Below are 20,568 nucleotides of genomic sequence, written 5' to 3' on the forward strand. Positions count from 1 at the left end.
GTGCAAGGTGACAGCTGCACCAGTCATGTTTTGACCGGAAGTCATGCTGGAGCAAAAGGTATTGGCTGCGTCAAGAGTGGGTGCTGTGCGAATTCACTGCAATTAGGGAATTTATGTTCCGGAAGTGAAGTCTGCTGTTTTTCCTCAAACACGTGCGGTGGCGGATCAAGTATGTTACTCTATTTTAAACCATAGTTAGACTGGGTCCTTGGTAGGTTAATGACAAATTAGCATGTTAATTACATTGATGTCTTTAGAAATAATAGCCGGTGCCGTTCCAGGATTAAGGTCGATTTCCCAACCTGGTGGAATTTCTGCTGACTCCACGATTTCCGTGTATGTCTATACTAGAGCGCAGTTGTAGTGTTTCGATTGGATGTTGGCCGCATTTATTTGAAACCCTCTCTCAATTCCCACGCCTTGATATATTACCAAAATGTGTTTATCTGTTGACGGTCACATATGTTAGGAGGTCACTGTGTTTCAGGAAAAGTGAATTTCAAACCGTAATCTGTACACACATATGATAAACAATGTAAGTCTAGGGCAAACCATTTACAAGTTTATAATTTTCAACTATAATGTCATTAAAACAGACATTCATCTAATATGTATAATATTCAGGTGCTGGGTATAATTGTTATGGCAATGTTATGTCCATTCATCCCACTGGAGCCAGCTCAAGAACTGCTTCTCAAGATGGCATCAATTACGGAGGTAATTACATGTTTATGGTATCTGAATATTTCATCTCGTGCTTATGCAACATTGCTCTTGCGTGTCATGGATCATCATTTATAGCAATTGGATTTGAGAAGCTGAACATGGCAACCACAGGGTAATGGCAGAGTCGCCGGTCACTGATTAAAGTAGCTAAGTCCGTAACTCAATATCATCCAAAATCTTCGACATTGGAAACACGATTTTTTTTGCAATTTAAATCAGCATTGGTGTTGTGATCTTACCTGGCGAGACATATTCCACAAGTCATGTCAAACGGGGATATCATGTTCTTATTTGGAGAGCATGCGCAATAAATAATATCGGTGTTGACTGGAATAACCAGAAGTTGAGACTTCTGGCGTATTTCGCCGAACATAACTGATGACAATTCACGGTAAAACGGACACGATTGAATATAAAACAGTTTATATAAATTCATATTACATTATTATATGTGTTGCGACCCATTTGTGCCAATTTCTAGGTCCCAAATATTAGCGATTTGGCTCCTTTAAATAGTCTGAATACTAAATTTAAATAGCAATTTAAATGGAAAATGACAAAAGTACAACTACAAAAATATAGCACAATTAATTCTTGGCAGTGGTAAAACGCTCAGAATTGATCATTTTTGTCTGGTTAATTGAGATCACCCTTCGTTACGTGCATAGGGTCAACCCTTATTCCACGCGAAACATCAAACATATATCTCTTAACAAGATGCATGGACTGGTTTGAAATAGTAGTAGAACAGACATCGTATTTTTTATGACAAAAATCGGATGAAATCGTCAGATCATTTGGAAATTTTGTATAAATTCCCATCGCATGATGACAGATGAGTTAAGAAGCACAAAAAATCATAATTGGTTAATTTCGTATCCTTGTGATTATGCAAATTAATCATTGTAACCGCTTTGAAATTAGGTTTTTGCATATTGTTTTCATTTAATATCTTACAATATAAATATTCGTTCATTATCGAAATTAAATCTTTTCAGGTGCCCAGGCATCTTATAAAATGGTTGATAATGATTTAGCAGAGTTGAACAAAAGAAAATCGTGCTATGTACAGGCTGGAAAAAACAACTGTAAGTGTCTTTCAATTTCTAATGACTATTTACGTATGGCGCAACTTTACAGATATTATGTTTAATCGACAGTTGCAGTCCTATTATATACCCATCGATTAACTACAAGAAATATACTCTTCAAAAAAGTAGAGGATATTGAAATGCAAATACCTGTGCAGGTTGTGATATGATAAATAGTCATGGACACTTGATATGCTTTGAGAGTATATTCACAGATGAAGAACTTATCGCCCCAACAGAACCACTGAGCTGCATGTGTGACACGCAATAGCGCCATACACGTGGGAGGGGTTCATTGTCAAATTTGACACTTCAAGGAAGGGTTGATGAAAACTGTCACTTGCTGGTTTATCCTATCAATGTTTGCTTTCCTATCGGTTTTTGCATATGATTTAATGTTTAACGTATCTTTGCTTTAGTGTGTTACGTTTAATTTGATCGGGAGACGTGTTCGTCGAAGTCAACGTCAACCGACAACACTGCAAGAATTGGCCGTGGCACTGCAAGAGGGGTGGGTCAGATTGCCCCAAATCGTGATTGGACGGTTGGTTAGGAGCATGCCACCACGAATTGCTGAATGTCTAAGGATCGGAAATGAATTGAAATGGGGTTTAACGTCCTACTGTTCTGCTCCTATGCTGGGCGAATGAAGACGGGCATACGCCATACAGTGTGCTATGAGGGAAATTTTGCGCGGGTAGCGGCGCTACGGCCTACTCTTATATCGAATTCCAACTGCCAAGGGATCTTTTACGTGCATTCCAATGTATACACGGGACCTCGGTTTTTCGTACCATCCGAACGACTAGACAGCTGTCCTTGTCAGGCCCTCCGTCCTGTATCACTGACAAGGGGAAACCACGCCGGAAAATCTGGATGAACTTTCTCGGCCAATGCAGGGATCGAACTCCCGACCTCCAGACTAGGAGCCAGCGACTTAGCCACGTGATCAGTGGAGCGAGTGAAATTGGGGCCGTCAGATAAGCCGCCCATATGAACTGTTTATGTTCATGTGTAGGCAATTGGCCTAACATACACTGGTTACCTCTAATAAAAACAGCAGTGCATTTCCGCAGTTTTGTAATTTTTCTGAATATCCCCTACTTTTTTTGAAGAGTATATATTATCCTTCAATAGAAACCGTTTTGACAAAATGCTAAAATCCAAAAACAATTAGATGTGTTTAATACTAGCAAATAGTAAAACAACTTCTAGGGTAGGAATAAGAGATCACCAATAAATGGTATTGTATGAATTTTTTTTGTATGCAGGTCTTCACCCAGCTGTTATTGCTGCTGTTGCCAGTAGAGAAACTCGTGGCGGTAAACTCTTGTATAGCACGGGTGGCTGGGGTGATAACCACAGAGCCTGGGGCATAATGCAGGTTTGTATCATGTTACCTAGAATACTTATATATGACTTTGTATACACTTATCTCTAAAGGAATATCGTTTCGAAATAGGTATATTGTTGTTGTCGACGGATTGTTCTGTCAACCGAATTTAGTATATGATTTTGTCATCTAAAATCACCTTTTTGATAATTTTAATGAGGTTTTAGACCCTTTCCGTCACATATAAATAAGCTTAGGGCAATTTATTATGTGTGTGTTAGTGAACTTCATGTAGTTCCATATTCCAGTTATAAGATAGAAGGTAATTTTGATTATGTTGTAAATTAACAGGATGTCCAGGAGGATTTAAAATACATATAGATGTATAAAGAGTCAATGATGTTGACGTTTATTTCAGTGTGATTTGCATGCATCTGGACTTGGTTCTCAATGTACAAAATATGGTTGGGACAGTTGTGCACACATTGACATGATGACGCGTGTTATTTTGGTACCATATATTAAACAAGTTCGAAGTAAACACCCGACTTGGTCAGCTGAACAACAAATGCAAGGTATAATTGATACTTTAGACTTTCTATGTGTGATAATATGTTTTATTCGAAAATGGTTTCCAAAGTTACAGCCTATATTTGCCTTTCCGACTATAACGAATTTAATCTGGATAAACCAGCGTTAAATTTGTACACATTTTCATGTGGTGTATTATGGTAGGTTTGAGGAAATATGACTTCCACCCTGTATTTGAAATATGCAGAATGGATTGTGTGTGAAATAACTTTATTGAACGTCCGCTTCCACCTGAGTGATGTCGCAGACAATTTTGTGTTATATATATATCGATAATATGGATTGTTAACTCGGAAAGCCAATCACAATACACACAATGGGTACTATATTGTCCAGACTAGAGAGAGACACAGACTAGGTCATTTCGGGACTAATATATGGTTCAATTTTATTTCTATAATTCGCTTGCACGATGGGGTCTTTAGCAGTGTGAGAAAACGGAGGGCCGGGAGAAGACCCATGAGGCTTGACAGGCGACCCTTCTCCTTGTCACGTACAACCGGCGAATCGAAACCACACTTTATGACAAACATTATGATACATCGCGCACGCGCTAACCATTCGGCCAACCCAACCTCCCCTGCTGTAAGAATTTGGGGTTGTCTGCACTGCACATATACTCTTCAAAAAAGTAGGGGATATTCAGATGCAAATACCTATGCAGGTTGTGATATGATAAATAGTCATGGACCCTTGACATGCTTTGAGAGTGTGTTCACAGATGAAGAACTTATCGCCCCAACAGAACCACTGAACTGCACATGCGACATGCAATAGCGCCATACACGTGGGGGGGGTGGTCATGCGTCACAGTCTGTGATCAGCAGACTGTGGAACCGGTACCAACAAACACACAATGCCGATGATAGACCTCGTTCAGGTCGTCCTAAAGCAATTACACAAGCCCAGTATCGATACATTCGTACACAGGTCCTGCGAAATCGAGGACAAACGGTCAATCAGCTTTCTGTAAACTTGTACCAAGGAATTCGAGTTACACCCCGAACGATTAGAAATCGGCTACATGCAGCCCATTTGCATGCGCGACGACCACGTGTTGTGCCTCTATTAACTCGTCAGCATCAATGGTGTAGGCAGCGTAGAAATTGGGGTAATCGTCGATGGGCGCGTGTAATGTTCTCAGATGAGTCCAGATTTACTCTGGATTTCACCGATAGGCGTGCTCACGTTTGGAGGCGTGTAAATGAGCGGCATGCCAGCGTTAACATTAGACAGCAGGATAGATTCGGGCGTGGGTTTGTTATGCATATTTTCCAAGGAAGGGTCACTGGTGTGTACTACCGTGATCACATCCTGGCACTGATAGTTCTGCCCTTTGCTCAACGTGCAGGTCGGCGTTTCATCTTTTAAGATGATAATACCCGTGCCCGCCGCGCTTGTGTCGTTAATGACTACCTCAGCGTCACCATATTGTCCATATGCCTTGGCCAGCCATGAGTCCCGAACTTTCCCCTATAGGGCATATCTGGGACATGATCGGGAGACGTGTTCATCGACGTCAACGTCAACCGACAACACTGCAAGATATTGGCCGTGGCACAGCAAGAGCAGTGGGTCAGATTGCCCCAAATTGTTATTGGACGGTTGATTAGGAGCATGCCACGACGAATTGCTGAATGTCTGAGGATTGGTGGAGCAATTACTCATTATTAAGACAAAAATCAAAAACGTCCATTTTCACTTTTGACAGTGTATCTCTTTGCGAGTGAAATGGAGCCGTCAGATAAGCCGCCCATATGAACTGTTTATGTTCATGTGTGGGCAATTGGCCTGTTATTAACATACACTGGTTACCTCTAATAAAAACAGCAGTGCATTTCCGCAGTTTATTTTTGAATACCCCCTACTTTTTTTTAAGAGTATACTATGCATAGTAGTGATATTACATGCATTACACAAATTGTCTGTTGGGAGTCAAAACTGTCAATTATTAACAACTTCCTTACATGGTGTCTCATTATATCTGTTTCCAGTTCATTTTGTTACATCTTATCTCATAAATGAATTGTCCGTATGCATAGTGGTATTCCATTCTTTTGGAAATGTTTCTCGTGTAGGTGGTGTTTCTGCTTACAATGCTGGAGTTGGTAACGTAGCTACTGTAGCTCGTATGGACATTGGTACAACCGGAAATGACTACAGTAATGACGTCATGGCTCGTGCACAACGTCTGATATCAGCCCACGGCTGGTAATCAATATTCTTTATCAGGGATATATACATTTTATAACAGTGGAATGAATTGAAAACAAACTTGAACCGACCGGTTATCATTTAATTTGTCCATTTATTTGCCTGTGTTCTTCCAAAAATAAATTGTTAAAACATTATTTTTGATTTTAGCCACCCTCCATCCCAAATTTATATGGATATATTTATATACCATGTTTGAATCATCAAATGAACAAGACACAGCTGCATTCGGCCTGTTTTATTTAATGCTATTGGTATATTTCGCAAGAAATAGGTAATACCAAATTTTTTTTTAAAAAAGCCCCAAACAAATCAGATGTTCATGGAGTAAGCATGACAGAGGGTGTTAATAATCATGAAAATAAAAGTTTAGCATATTTCTTAAAATTTACTGTACTGGACCAGTTCTGAAATAAACAAATTTAGGAGCCGCGACTTGTTTTTATACGTCACCCCACCAAACCATTGATATTTTTTAACTATTGTACTGTTCAAATGAACTGATGCACCATATACATTTCTGGCTCCTTCTCTCTTGGCCGATTTCAACCACATTAGGCAGATACATTGTGTGGATCCGGATAGACTATACACGACATTATAGGGTTTTGTGGCAGTTTCGAAAAAGAAGAAAACATTCATATTATGTCGATAATCTAAATTTTTATGATTATTACTTGAAGACATTTCGTATTAGTACGGATAGTGATGAGAGGGAAATTGTGCCCTGGCAGCAACGGTTCCGTCTACCTTCCTTCAGGTCGCAACGGCCAGGGGTTCATTAACGTGTACTCCTGTACTATCCGAACATATTAATTTCTGTCCTGCACCACTGTCAAGAGAAAATTGCCTTACTCTCTGAACCACCGTGGCTCCCTCTTTCGAAGTGAGTAAATAATAGGAGTAGTGGAGGGTTCTAAATGATCAAAAATATATTATGGCAAGAGATTGTTTCGCACATTATACATTAACGTCTCCGATGGAACAAAACATGCCTCTTTCTAGAGTGAGGCATGCCTAGTTACTCTAACAGCCTAAAGGATAGTAAGTACTATAGTGCGTCTATAAAGGTGAGGATTCTACTTCCATGCACCCATCCAACCATAATATTGGCATACTAAAATGATTTAAAGAAAGGGGACATAACTCCAAAAACTCTTACGTATTTCACATTTTGCGTAAAATACAGGGAGCATAACTCCAGAATGGAAAGTCCGTTGTACACCAAAATCAAACACATTAAGATCTTTTCATGCTTAACACATATTTAAAGTTTCATATAAATCGAGGGTTCAAAACCTTGATATTTATATTACATACTTTGTCACTTTTTTGGTAAAGGGACATTTTAACTGGAAGTCTCGGTACGACTGTCAAAGAATTCGACCTCATATATAACCTTAACGGTTATAGTGATATAACCTTGGATAAAAATTGTGACCTGTAGAGTTAGTATCCATAAAAAAGAGATGAAAAAGCTTTACTTTTACTGAAGTGAATTATTTGTTCAAAATAAATATATAAAAGAAACGAAATACTTTAGGAAAAAAAACTTTATTTACAATGCATACAGCGAATTCTCTACAAAAAGTATTATCTCATAGATTTATTGATAGTTTTATCGTATACAAATATCTATAAAGACTTCTATTTATTATTCTAAGAAAGATACATCCATGTCTAAAATCAATTAATAATGAAAAAATTACAATATGATTGAATTATGATATGTCACGAATAATCTAATAATCTGCTTCTTGGCGATAAGAGAGAGAGAGAGAGAGAGAAATGGGGTTTAACGTCCACTCGACACAAATTAGGTCATTTCGGGACTAACATATGGTTTAATTTTATTTACATAATTCGCTTGCGCGTAGGGGTCTTTAGCAGTGGGAGGAAACCGGAGGACCCGGAGAAAACCCACGAGGTTGGATTCTTGGCGATAAACAATGGTCCTATAACACATGTAAATTATTTAAAGTATGAGATTACATATTGAAATAGAGATATTTTTTCAGGTCTAAAGATGTGATGCATGGTAACGAAACATACGCCCCCTGTAATTTAGTCGTATGTTCAAGCCGTAAAGCTTAAGTCGTAATGTAATTTTTATGATATAAAGCGTAGTATAAGATTTAAAATGCACCAATGTAAAATGCAAGTACAGTAAAACGTTACCATTCGGTCGGTTTCTTTCTGGCGCTAAAATCAAGAACTCTTTTAAATCACATGCTAATCGGAAATAGTTGAAAATCTAGATGATCCTTCTTCCGATGAATATAAACACTGTATATACATTCCAAGTACATCAGATGATAAAATGTGGCCGTTGGACAACCACAAGATTTTGTTCCAAGGACTATAATTATGTTCTTAAGTATTGGTATAAAATGTATCGGATTCTTAGTCTCATCGAATGCTAATGAATGCATTATATGGGGTTTAACCTTCTACTTGTCAGCGTCCACAACATTTTCCAACTGTCATAAGCCTGCAAGTAATTATCGTTGAAAATCTTCAACCGCTTTCTACAAGGGCATAAATATTTTGCATAAGTTGAAGTGACAAAGGGAAATAATTCTAAAAGTAATAATCGTGAATTATGGATAGATGAGAACTCTAGCCATAAGTGCGTACACAAGGAATTATATAATTAAGGACCGAAAGGCAGGTGTAACGACAATTTACCAAATTTACGTTTGAGTGTATGAAAATAAAATTATTTTCTTTTCGACACTTTGATCACTATAAAAATTGTTTCCACAATTCAGTGTTTATAGCTACAAAAGTTTGCTATTCTAAATTTTATACAATACAATTTCATATTGCTTATACCAACTAGTTATGACTACTGCGCTGAAGGTGCTGTGTAAAGAAAACCTTTAGACCTTTAATTTTGTTGAAAGAATGGCTATTAGCCTTTTGCTTAACTAAGGTTTTAACACAAGTTTGAAATCACAAAATGCAACCACCAACCTAAACAGCGAATATGTATATAAATAATGTAGCTTGAACATTCATTACAAACTTATGACTAATGGAAGCCCTATACACTACGGTCGAATCACTCCTTAATTAACACGAGGAAGATGGAGTAGCAGCCGCGCTGCTTCTGGGATGACTTCTAGGAGCTGAGGAGGAGCTTCTACTTGATGATGCAGTGTTCGAGCTGGAGCTAGAGGAGCTACTAGAACTTTCATTGATTTCATTAAAACTCGATGATATGTTTAAAGATATTTCAGAAAGTGTATTTGGCGATTTGTCCCACACTATAGAATTTAAAGGTGCTTTTATAGCATTCACAAGTCGTCCCCAAATCCACTCCTGTAAGTCTTGTTTGGTGTAATCACACATAGTTACATGTCGTAAAATGGCGGGAACTTGGCAGTCTTCTATAAGAACAGGTACAAGCTTCTTACTACGTGAACCTGAAAGTCACCAAAGAAATCTTCTGTTATATCATTCATAATTTGCAGTGGCTTCAGATATATCCCAAGACATACTGTTTTTTTACAACAAATATTTTTTTTCTAGGTAGATTGAATACTTTTCAATCAATTGTAATTGTTAGGTCACTCGGTCATAGAAGGAATATATCTTTAATATATTTCCTAGTTGCGCAAAAACTATTTATTACCCACCTGGAGACAAGCAGAATGCAAACTTCGTCTGAAAGTCACAGGCCTGACTCTGAAGATAACGCGGAGACATGATGATCACCATTCTTCTGCATCTATAGTGAAAGGGTGGCTATTAATGGAATATTGGTATTTGTAAGGTCCGAAAATATATCTAATCCATTAATGACATTGCAGCCTTTTGTAAATTTAAAATATTCACCACAAGAGAGATCTACAAATTGTGAATATCTAATAAATAAAACACAAAAACAGTGTTATTATATATTCTCTTTATAAATCGGAATTGTGGACGTTATATGACATTTCAAGAACATACCTGTTTTCTATCAGACTTGCATTAATGGTATGGGCTGATCCACCCGGTAAGTCGTTTCGTCCAGGTACAAATAATTTTAAATTATATGGCGAATTTTCTAAAATTTTAAGCATATCTTTTACAAACTTTAAGTCTGAACCCTCGGGATTATAACAGACAAATGCATCGTAGTACTGAGGAGAACCTTTTTCCACTGCAAAGTAAATCAAAATAAGTTTTGTAATAATGGGAAACTGTGTCTCTTAGGGGGAGGGGCGGGGGAGGGGGGCAACAGTGTTTGCATATGGTGTCCCATTTCTTAACTTGGGCAATGGGATAAGTTTTGAGATGACAATTAACTACTTACTGGGGATGGTGTCATTGACTAAAGATGACAATCCTGATCTGAAATTATGTTCCCGACAGCGCCCCTGACTTTGTCAAAACTATTTTACTCTTCTTGTTGTCAGAAATGTCTTGCAAACTCGTTTATCCATAGTTATGTTATTAGAGTCTCATAACCAGTATTTGTAAAATATAAAGAGGGTGCTTCATAATTAATTTTTCTAGTGTATACGACAATGTAGGAGACCTGCACATTAAGACATATAGAAAACGTTTAAAATAATAACCCTCAGATATATATTTCATGAGAAGACATACAGCCTTAATAGACAAAGTAAAATATATGTGATCCTTTGGCACCACGCTAGCTACATCTGTACAGCGTTATCCTTGTGTTAATGGAATGTTTTCACAAGGGTTTACTAGATTAAGCCTCTTACCATCGTCTGTTGTCATAATTCGCGTTTCGTCGACACCATGATCATTAAATGTACTCTGGGAAACTGAAAATAATAAAAATAATCATGATTAGTTGTAGATATCTATTATTTGACTTTTAATGTAAATCATTCAAACATGTTCATTGTCATGGGTGTATGGTAATAAAAACATTATTGTGTGGAACTCTATGGTGCTCTAAAACTATCTTTTTTGTTTATCAAACCCGCTGATCGCCATTTGCATTATCTAATTTTTCACGGCTTAATCCATACAAAAATGTAGATAGATTGATTATTTAAGATTAAACGAAAACAAAATTATAAATAGTCTCCCAATAAAGTACTGAATTGGGCTTAACCTGATGATTAAACTTTTCGATCGACGCATCCATAGACATATCCCCACTTCCAAAACTAAGTAACAAATCAAATTTAATTAAATCCCCAACAGCACAGATCGTTCACACGTATCATTAGAAGTATAATATGTACTATTTTTAAAAAAATACGAAACAAAATGTTGTTTTATTAAGTAATTGGGTACTACCGACTATAAAACATGGACTGGCTTGTAAAAAAAAGACAGCCAAATGTTAGAATTGGTCAATTAGAATAATGTTTGGATCAGAACTGCTTTTAATATAAGTGCAACTTCTTAAACTCATTTTGGCCTTTATTCTGGCTTAAAATTGGCATTTTTTAAAATCCAAATAAAAAAATGGCTAGTCATATAAACTTTATTCAAATTTTATTCTTTGTTGTTAGCGCTCAATGTAAACTACGCCATTACTGTCTCAGCAAAATCTAGTTTGTATACAAATGGATTGGACAAAGGTTATTTAAATACAAACGTCCGTTCCATAATCAGAAACTGTATAAATATAATAATGCAATTTACTTAAGAATTGTACGATGCAACAAATATACATAAATGAGTAACCGACAAATAAAAAAAACAGTATTGAGAGAGAGAGAAATGGAGTTTAACGTCCACTCGACACAAACTAGGTCATTTCGGGACTAACATATGGTTTAATTTTATTTCAATAATTAGGGGTCTTTAGCAGTGGGGGGAAACCGGAGGACCCGGAGAAAACCCACGAGGTTGGACAGGCGACCCTACTCCTTGCCACGTACAGCCGGGGATTCGAAACCACGCAAGTCGACTCAATGACAGCCTTTATGATACAGCGCGCGCACGCTAACCATTCAGCCACCCAACCCCCAAACAGTATTGAAACAGGGTGAAAATGGACATAGCTTTCAAACAACATATGGGTTCGGTTTTAAAAACTGGTCCAATTAGTTTTCATTTGTAACCGTGTTGCGGTTGATAAAACTAAAGCAACAGGTAAACCCACTGTTATGGTCGGCAAATAAATAAACCGATTCGTTTTCACTTTGTCACTTTAATTATTTGTAGTTATATTGTATAGATTAGTCATCGGTCTTTTATCCAATCAGCGACTGCGCTATCGATCAGCTTACTAGAAAAGGATGTCTTGGGAAAACTTCTAGAATCCACGTGTGTAAGAAAATTCCCTGCACGAGGCAACTTTATTTCACCTTCGGGAAATAAAATAAAACTAATTTTAATTCGGCATCATATGGTAAGATTTAGCCTAATGTTATAACGGATCTATGACTTAAACTAACGATGTATTTATATTTATTATATTGTTCAAAATGTCACTCGCATTTGCCTAGTACGGCACTACACTAGTCTAAGTTTAAAGTAACCGTGCTTCGATTTATTTTATTGTCATTGTTTATGGACATAAGTTAATTATTGCCAATCAACCATAAATCATTTTAAATGTTTAATGTTGTGTATAGTAGTTTATTGTAGTTGTTATATTGTACTTCATTTTGTTTTCAGATTGAAACGCACGCAAGTGACGCACCACAACGTAATTTTCGTCCACCTACTTCGCTCCACTCTGTATGTACGCTTGTATGCTGTACAACCATTTGTTGACTATAATTATTGTATTTGATGGTAATTAAAAAGACTCATTGAACTTGATAATATTGTTGTATTCTGTGGATTACATCACGTCAAGGGGAACTTTCCATGCAGTATTTGTGGTAAATGGTAAATGGCATGGATGTGACGGTAGCTGTTGCAATCTTTGAAGCTAAATTAGACTGTTTTTGTGGAAACATATTTGTTAGTTAAAATAATAATTCAGGAATTTTTAGATACACTGTTCAGGAACCTTGCCTTATACCTGGCAGTAGATTTATTCATTATATTAATTACCTGTTTGGTCTTGTAATGGCGATGCTTGTAAATGGGCTTTTCTTTTTTCATAATGTTCTATACTTTCAACTAAAAATAAAAAAAGAACCTAGTGCAAACAAATCCAAACAATGTTTCATAATGTACAATGGTGGTCTTGCCGTTTGTAATTGAAAATAAACAATTCATATTTGACTGGATTATTTATATAAAATCGGTGTAAATTGTGACAAAGCCATAATAGATGTGGTTAATTAAGAGATCATAAAATCTATTGACCAATGTAAATTATACATAATATAGATATATTATATGTTATGATATGCCATACCGAACAGGTAGAGGGCGTATGTATTCTGTATATAAAGCTATTAAATAATAGCACATGGGTCCGGAGGGGAGCTGACAAGTCCGTTGATTGAATTCACCATTGAACTATTATAGCAAGAACGGCCAGCTCTGTGTGTAATTCTTAAATAATGCCCATTTTAGGGGTTTACTTCCTGGTATAGCCATTGTTACATAATCCTAGCGTAACATACTAGCAAGACAAATTTGTTCTTACCTATACGAGCATATAAATCCGACAGTATATCCTTTCTTTCCATTTTTGTCAAATATTCAACTAGTTTACCGACGGTTGGTTCTAGATCAGCCCTTCCTGTCCATTCGTCTAAGAGTTCCAAGGTAGGATTTTTCTTTAAAGCGAAGTTTTTAATCTCAATGTATTCAAAACCAACCAATTCTGCTAAACCACGATAGTCACCAACAATTCCAGTATCGCTTTCGCTCGTACTCTCTGGGTTCAAATATAAGCTAAATCGTGTTCTTAATGAAAAGTTTAATGTGCACAAGTGAGCAGCCTGTTGACGTCTTGTTAGTGAATGTTCGCCGCTTTCTTCCTCCATTTTGAGTTTTGTTCGCTGTTAACGTTGAGATTTCTGAAAATGACGAAAAGTGTATGTTATAAAGAAATGATATTTTTTTGCAAAATATATTAGGTTTACTACTGTAAGATAGACCATTTAGTTGTAGGCTACCTGGCTTTTTTATACATTTCACCGATATGGTTCCTTGTATAGGTAATTTTTTCCTCCAATATGCTTACATTCATATTTCGTATGGCATATAGCAGATCGTGACTCGTAGGCTACCTGGCTTTTTTATACATTTCACCGATATGGTTCCTTGTATAGGTAATTTTTTCCTCCAATATGCTTACATTCATATTTCGTATGGCATATAGCAGATCGTGACTAGTACTAGTATTACACAATGTTTTTGGGATATATTCCTCCTTATTGTTAGTTTTCATTTTTGAGAGAAGTCTGTATCACTACAGGACCGGGGCTGTACAACGCAGTGAACGCTTACGGCTAGCACCCGGATCCATTCACTTAATCTGATATGTACGTTTGTTTTGAGATTTCTGTGTATTGTGTATTGTCCGTGGATTTCTTTTGCGTAATTGTGTGAGGTGCAGTCTCCCTGCACTTACGATTGGGCCATAGCCAGTGTTCCCAATAACTTTAACATAAACGTCATTTAAAGGTCGTATGGCTTTATTTTTGGAACCTTGAAATAGTCAAAATTGGTTCTAAAAACACATATTAATGTAATATGAATGTATGCAAAGTGATTTACATTCATTATTTGAAAACAATATTGTAATTTTCAATCAATTACATGTAAGTTCGGTGAAATACGTGAACAGCTCAAATTAAACGGCAGTCGTTTATGCCTGCTTATAGTGCATTCTCCATGTTTTTTAAAATTATTATTTTGTCGTTTGTGAATCAGCCTTTACTAATTATTTCCATATATTTTTATTTGTTCATTTCAAAATGGCACTTCATTACAAAATTTTGAATATTATGGAAACTATTGAGTTAGAGGGTTAGCTCCTTTAAGGAGCCTACTGGATGTATATCATTTACTTACAGTTGGCAATATTTTGTTTACAAAATAATCTTTATTCATAGCAATAATTGAAACAAAGGAGATGTGGTGGCTTTTGTGATTAAAGGATTCACGAGTTTCTAGACGATGAGCTAGAACCGTAATGGTACCTTTAATTAATCGAAATTGTTCAACTTTGATCGGGTTGTTCGTGTTACTTTTCTGAACTAAGCAAAAACATTTTAAGCAGATCTGATGACAACTTCTGTCGTGAGATTCACAAGATATTACGAAGTGAACAGGAACCGTAACCAGTAATTAACGGATATTTGTTAGATTCAGTGGACTACCCTTTTCTTCTTTATTTGATGAATAATGCATATAAATTTCAAGATCGCACTACGAGAAGAAAGGTCGCAAATCTAGAAGTAATTAACGATATTGTTGGGATGCAATAATAAACACCTACCCCACGTAGAAGCACAGTTGTTGAGCTAAATAAGGTGTGATGAAAAGACAGACGGGAAGGCAGACGAACACATTTTATTAATCCCCTGATTTCTTCGAAACTTTTACATTTAAATTTTATCAGTATATTGACCCATCGCCCATCACATTCAATTAAATGTCTACGTTTATTTTACTAATACTATAGCCTGTAAATCTGTTTCACAATATAATCTAGATAATGTCCATTTCCCGAAAAATTGAGAATGTACTTAATATCATAACATTACGCAACTTTATTGATATAATGATATATTATGGTTTTGCCTATATAAGGAAATAATACAACCGACACTTTACATGCATGTATAACAATGTCAAGTATTACATCCACTCCTTATTTCTAAGAAGACAATAAAATTAAAGAAGCGTACCTTGTTTATTCACTAAGCTCATTTTAAAGACAGTTCCTTTAAACATAATTAGCTGGTCTATTTGGATCAAAACCTTATTCTATCCGACAGTAAAAATATTTCTAAATATACACCCAAACTCCACGGTTATTCTGAGCGATTACAGTACTTGTTCTGCAAGACTGACTTATTCACCGTCTTGTGGGTTTTCAATGAAATAGAAGACTGGCTAATATATTACTTGTTTCTCATAAGAAATATAGTTTTCCTGTAGTTTCAATAATATTTTCAGTAAGTGTATGATTTCTGTACACTTTAATACTCAAATTTAATTATTATTTTACCAGTTTAATTTTTGTATCTTTTCCTAAAAATCCATAAACGTAAACAAATGCTAAATACCTTTCTATAATTATACCAAAATAATTTAATACAAAATTGACATAGTGTCACGAGTTCGTGTTATATCTAAAATGTCCTTGGTGACAAAAATGTAACAAGCATAATTATCATACAGCATTGTATTCGTCGCTAGTCAGATTGTGACTTTTGATTTTAAAGCGTGAGCATGGGCCATAACCCAAGAGGTAATTAATGAAAACGGTTAAAAGTCGGTAAGCTTTTTCGTTTCTCTAATAGAAACTGTGAATATAAATATCAAGCAGCTGGGATCTTAACTGTCGTCGTGTGGTCGTTCTAAATTCAACAACAATTTGAGCAAGGGCCATAACTCTAAATGTAGCTATCTTAATTGTTGACATTCGATATTATGATCACTACACTATATCGTAAGCGTTCACAATATTCTACGAGTGATCAAGGTAAAATAAATAAATAGTCTGTACTAAATCTTTATATATATTATCGATTAGTATTTTGAGACAACAAGTTAATTTTATAAACTTGCCTTCAAGTTTGCCTTTGGGTCGACAGAATATATCTTACCGCTATAATCTATATAGTAACTGATAATTCTCGGATGACACATACGATCTAAACCACAATAACTGTTCATTGAGCACGGGACGAAGTTTTCGTTCGTCTTCGCATTAAGCAAACAATTCCTGGTCGTATCTCAAGGTAAAAGAGGGGGAATACTCAATGGATAAGTAGCTATTTAATAACCAACATATGAAACGGGTGATAAATCTAAATTACACAATAAACTTTTGATTTGCTATGAGATGTATATAACTCTAGTACATTATATGGAAAATAACTTCAACATATTACAACCCGACCAGTAGTATTGTAAGTGTGGGCTACCATACTGTTATACACTTATTTAACCAGGTCAAAGCGACAGATATACATTATAGATATATCTCATACGTAGAGAGGTGTGCCATGCGAGATGACATAAAGTTAACAACGTTATAGACGTTCACCGATTCTAAAATTTAAAATGTTATTAATTGTCATAAATAGAAATATCCATAGCCAGTACTCACCGTCTTCACTCCCTCTTCAAATAATTCACCCTATTACTTCGGAAACAAGGAAGTTTCTACACAAAATATCAACAATCGTGACACAATTTAGCCGCGATTATCTAGTTATTACATTCGATCATCATGTCTTTAACCACTTGTTTCGTGATTATCCGGTCTCGAATAATCAAGACAACTGGAGTATAATTTACTATTTAAAATAATCTTGATATTTTAAGGTGCTTTGGAATGTGCATTATGTTCAGAATAGGATTATGTGGAATAAAGACAAGTTATTTGGGATATTTTATCGTCATGCCAATTTTGAATAATTTAATGTTTCACTGGGTGTGGAATATATATTTTATCACCCAATAATACATTCTACAATAGATATTGCTTGTGTAATAAATTTCATAATCTACTGCGATATAAAGGACTTTGCGTTGGTTGAATTGCTGTCAAAAAATGATGTATCACTACGCTGTAATGTAATCAGGTTCAGTAATGGTGAAATCTATAGCAAAGAATTATATTTATTTATTTGTGCATGTAAAAAGGGATTGAGTGATAAAAAAAATCTCGGTAGAGCCTTCTTTTTTTACTTTATCGACCTGTGTTGATAGTTTTGAATATCAAAAACGACTCATAGGAGATTCTCTATATATCAAATACATGTGATAATTTAATTAATTTCAAAACTTCGAATAATTATTACGATTAAAATATAATTTGGTAGATATATGGCTGGTGCTTATTCAGATTTGTTGAAGTTGATCAAGCTGCGTTCACACTAGGGGTTTAATCTGAATTGAATTCAGAATAAAGTCTTATTCCGGATTTTGGCGTCACACTAAATTCGCAAAAAAAACGAACTGAATCTGAATTAACGAATCCGTATATTTTTCCGAATTCAACCCGGAACAATTATTCTGAATCGGGTTATTCGCAGTCAAGATTTGAGTGTGGCACGCTTGATTCAGATCAACGGTTTTACCGGAAATAATAACTTTACGCGCATCCTCATTTCTACTTTCGTCTTATCGCGGGAAATCGTGTATTTATGAAACTGGTGCTATGGCAAATAACCGAAGTTAAGTTTGGGCTAAGGAAGGGAGGATTCCCCTTTTCCAACTTTGGAGAGATAACGATGTGGGGGTACAGCTGCAGGCCTCCCATCGCAACCAGTCTGTATATAGACGGCGGCTGGCTGATCTTTTATCAGCCCAGGGCTACAAGAGGGCGGTCGATCAGTGTAGAAATAAGCTTAAAACCATGAAACAGGATTGGGCTAAAAAAGAAAAAGTCTAAATAAATTTGGCACCTCTGGGCGGAAAATATCAGATGATGCAGAGTGGGTTATATCGGACAGGTATTGGCGACTAGGCGATGGTGCAGGCACAACCACAGACACAGGAGGACGAATCCCAACCTGGAGATGTACATGACGATGATGATGGTGGTGATAATGATGATACTGGCGTTGTCCTTAACATTTCAGCAGACAAGTTGTTTTTCATGACCATGCCGCAGAGGTGGTTTATTGTATAATTAATCATTACAGATACATTCCCACGAAAGTATTTATAAGGCAGAGGTGGTTTATCGTACAGTTAATCATTAAAGATACAAACAGAAATCAGTTGGGGTGTAGCCTACATGGCTGTAGCCCTTCCTCGCTGAAACAAATACTGCGGTAACATAACCAGCTAAAGATAGGCTGTCCAGCCACGAAACATACGCCCGCCTCACAGCAGTCAACAAGGGTTGTCGCATACTTGTCCTTTTGTCAGTAATGCAAACATTTACAACACACTGAGTTCTGATTAGAGTTCTGCCCTATACTAATATCAACCAGATATTGACATTAGCCTCCGGAGCGTCGGACGGGGGCGACGATAATATACGAGCACATTTCATGATGGACATATAAAAATCTCAATTACAAAGATTGGTATCTTCAGATCACGTCTGACCATTCACGGTCTAGACATTGGGGGTAGGACGGGCTAGCTCAAGTCGTCTCGAGTCTAGACACTAGCATGTATTGTATATAGCTGAATGACAACAAAATATATTGCTTTAAATTATGTATGCTTAGTGCTGAACTGATTTGAATTATGAAATGGGAGCCACGACGGTTCACTGAATAAGAAGCTGGCTGCCTAGTTTGGAGATCGAGGGTTCGCTCCTGGTGATGACCGAAAACGTCCATCGTGATTTCCGGCGTGGGTTCCCCATGTCAGTGTTGCGGAGCGGAGGGCCTGACAAGGACAACTGTCTAGTCGATCACATGGGACGAAAACAGAGTGCCCATGTACACATTGGTGCAGACGTAAAAGATCCTTTGATAGTTGGAATTCGATATAAGAGTAGGCCGTAACATCGCTCTCTTGGGAAAATGGCCTAGTCGGGGCAAAACAGTAGGAAGTTAGACCCCATTTCATTTCATTACATTTCAATTATGAAATGTATCTTCGCTAGTACAGAGTCGAGGGAGAAGTGCATGTACCTATATGTTGATGTATAGCAAACGTAACCAAACGAGTAATCGTCCGCATAGCAAGGTGCCGAAGATGTAAGACCCGTCGTCGCTGATGTAGCCTTGCTTGCCTCAGGAAATTAAACATAAGCAACATAAGATCACCAATACGAATGTTTGGCGCATCCATCTTGGATAGGAATGACATTCACTGTGCATTCAGTGTGGCGCATTTCGTTTTGAATTCAATCCGAATAAGTTGTAATTTGACGCACCGCTTTTAATCCTCGACAAACCAATCCGAATTCCGAAGGCCGATCTCCGGAATTCGCACCGAATGCGCATGCGGTGTGAACGCAGCTTCAGATATTCTGTTTTCTCCACAACCAATTGATGAATTAATGGATTACAAACGAATTAATGGATTTCAAGCGCATTAATGAATTTCACCCGAATTTGGTTATTATGCTGTTTGGGTGGAACTACAACATGGGGATGGGACCGAGACATGGTAAAAGAGCAAACTTGAACTCTTCTCGACATATTATGTATTTCAACCTATTTTAGAAGGTATATTGCTTGGGTGGAACTTATTCAGAATTGTTCAAAAAAAGTTGATTGGATCTAAATGATTCGTATTACATAATATTAAACAGTTGTGGTTTAAGTCGGTCTCAAAATAAGTGCTCACTACATACGTCACTCTACTCATGCAAAACATTAGTATAAAATAACTCTTATTCTGTTTGAATCTGTTATGTTGTTCTAAGAAAAAAAAATTCCCACAGGGCGAAAAATAGTCGGTCTCAAAATGAGGGCAGTCACTGCAGTCGGTCTCAAAATTATGCATCGGCGACTTAATTAATGAATTAATAAGGTAAACAAACAATGCCTGAATAGAAGGTAAAAATTCCAAATACTTAATATATGTATTTGTGTGAATCCGTGCACATATTGCATTCGTCACGCAAAACTTTAG

General features: G+C 36.6%; 2 protein-coding genes across 2 annotated transcripts; one reads left to right on the forward strand and one right to left on the reverse strand.

Annotated features, from left to right (window-relative positions):
* On the forward strand, positions 1-6,387 carry LOC126821420 (glycine, glutamate and proline-rich protein; the record flags this gene model as incomplete). The annotated part of the gene is made up of 6 exons (XM_050549841.1): positions 1-169; positions 625-717; positions 1,725-1,814; positions 3,089-3,201; positions 3,569-3,725; positions 5,820-6,387. Coding segments are annotated over 6 exons (759 nt in total), but the record flags the coding sequence as incomplete, so codon positions are not given.
* Positions 6,388-7,493: 1,106 nt separating this feature from the next.
* LOC126820766 (myeloid differentiation primary response protein MyD88) lies at positions 7,494-17,256 on the reverse strand. The gene is made up of 7 exons (XM_050548882.1): positions 17,129-17,256; positions 13,484-13,859; positions 12,940-13,008; positions 10,677-10,739; positions 9,913-10,105; positions 9,597-9,688; positions 7,494-9,383 (listed from the first exon to the last, which is right to left on the reverse strand). Exons 2-7 carry the CDS (start codon positions 13,824-13,826, stop codon positions 9,031-9,033), a joined length of 1,113 nt encoding a protein of 370 aa, XP_050404839.1. The 5' UTR covers positions 13,827-13,859; positions 17,129-17,256; the 3' UTR covers positions 7,494-9,030.
* Positions 17,257-20,568: the final 3,312 nt, after the last annotated feature.

The sequence above is a fragment of the Patella vulgata genome, chromosome 5 (genome assembly GCF_932274485.2).
Source record: "Patella vulgata chromosome 5, xgPatVulg1.2, whole genome shotgun sequence".
Taxonomy (NCBI): domain Eukaryota; kingdom Metazoa; phylum Mollusca; class Gastropoda; family Patellidae; genus Patella; species Patella vulgata.

Bases quoted from the DNA above. Each gene is read 5' to 3' on its own strand.
- LOC126820766 (XM_050548882.1), bottom strand. From the start codon at position 13,826: ATGGAGGAAGAAAGCGGCGAACATTCACTAACAAGACGTCAACAGGCT. The intron at 13,009-13,483 runs GTAAGAACAAAT...TTTTATTTTTAG, and splicing joins GGATTTATATGCTCGTATAG to TTGAAAGTATAGAACATTAT. The intron at 9,384-9,596 runs GTGGGTAATAAA...GGTGACTTTCAG, and splicing joins TGCATTCTGCTTGTCTCCAG to GTTCACGTAGTAAGAAGCTT.